Source organism: Schistocerca serialis, chromosome 11 (genome assembly GCF_023864345.2).
Source record: "Schistocerca serialis cubense isolate TAMUIC-IGC-003099 chromosome 11, iqSchSeri2.2, whole genome shotgun sequence".
Lineage (NCBI taxonomy): Eukaryota > Metazoa > Arthropoda > Insecta > Orthoptera > Acrididae > Schistocerca > Schistocerca serialis.
In genome coordinates this window covers 78727754-78729158 of record NC_064648.1, presented here as the reverse complement: position 1 = coordinate 78729158, position 1405 = coordinate 78727754, and the positions used below count along the sequence as shown (strand labels likewise).

Below are 1405 nucleotides of genomic sequence, written 5' to 3'. Positions count from 1 at the left end.
CAAGGAACACACGGCACATGGTCAGACGAAGTGCCAGTCATCAGCGACAGCTATCATGGCAACAACACATTTCCAGACCCCTATTCATGGGGACATTTTTCTTCCATTTCTAATCAGAAACCGTCCCAGTAGTTTGCCAGTCTCATTAATTTGTACCATGTAGAGAGTGCTGTGTAAGACCAAAGCTAAGTTACTCTGTGTTTCAGAATCGTCCACAATGGAAGCAGTGCAGGAGGCCAGCCTGGGCGCCCTGCTGGACGCTGGGGACGGCGCCGTGGTGACTCTGGTGGCCGGCGACACGCGGCTGGTGGCGCACAGGGCCGTCCTGGCCGCCAGGAGCCCCGTGATTGCCGCCATGTTCCGCCACGGCACGCTGGAGGCCAGCAGCGGCCAGCTCACAGTCCCTGACGTGGAGGGCCCGGTACTGCAAGAGCTGTTGGGCTACCTCTACATCCTGCAGTCGCCCCAGCTGCCAGGCATGGCCCACCAGCTGCTGGCCGCCGCTGACAGATACGGAGTGTCCGTCCTGAAGGCAGAGTGTGAGCAGCAGGTGGCCGCACAGCTGTCCGTTGAGACTTCGGCTGCCACCGCTGTCCTCGCGATTAGGCACTCTGCTGACAGCCTGAAGCAGGCCGCCGTCGCCTACATTACGGCCCACTTGGTAAGTGTGATGGCCACGCAGGCCTGGGCAGATGCAATGCATAGCCGCCTGAAGATTTGATCGAAGTGTGTCGGCTGGTATCTGATCCACCAGTGGAAGCCAGGTGAGCACAAGACAAGCCACTTATCTGTGTTGCTCAGTTTTAAGTATATGTGTATATCCGAGTCTTAAATCTTCCCTACAAAGATTGCTTACCTGTGTCTATGATGTTAAATGTATCGTTAGCAATGGCCTTTCTCTGGTAGTTTATGCAGCCTTCATTGAATTCTCATAACAGGTTTATCGAAAGTCTAGGATGAGCTATGTTGATTAGCAGATAACTTAGCTAACACAGGCCTTGGGAGATCCTAATGTTCTGTAGCTTCTTAAATTAGTTTTAAATTACTGCCACTCATTTCTGTTATTTGCGTAAGTGCAGGAAGATGTAAAGTAGGTTTGTTAGTTAATTGGATACATGTCCTGTAAATCATTTGAACGATTTTTTATTGAAATGATTTCAACGAGTCAGTTTACAGGATGTGTATACATGACTAGTGCTAAGAGTAATGAATCCATTACTCCTGCTCATGCAGCTACAGTTAAAGAAGTATTTTTTGTCTTACATGCTGACAGTTTTGAAGTACAAATTCAACCATAGAATGGAGGGAGCCTACGGTATATACTGTATTATATTTGTCTCAGTATGTGGTAGATATACCATTCTTCCCGTTTTTCTCATTCTGTTCGCATACCTATTGATACATA

General features: G+C 48.8%; 1 protein-coding gene across 1 annotated transcript; it reads left to right on the top strand.

The window, feature by feature from the left end:
• The first annotated feature begins 217 nt into the window (after positions 1–217).
• LOC126426471 (speckle-type POZ protein-like) lies at positions 218–721 on the top strand. The gene has a single exon (XM_050088383.1). The coding sequence runs from the start codon at positions 218–220 to the stop codon at positions 719–721; it is 504 nt and encodes a 167-aa protein (XP_049944340.1).
• The last annotated feature ends 684 nt before the right edge of the window (positions 722–1405 follow it).

What these genes read in the sequence shown, in the direction of transcription:
- LOC126426471 (XM_050088383.1), top strand. Translation starts at nt 218, where the DNA reads ATGGAAGCAGTGCAGGAGGCCAGCCTGGGCGCCCTGCTGGACGCTGGG.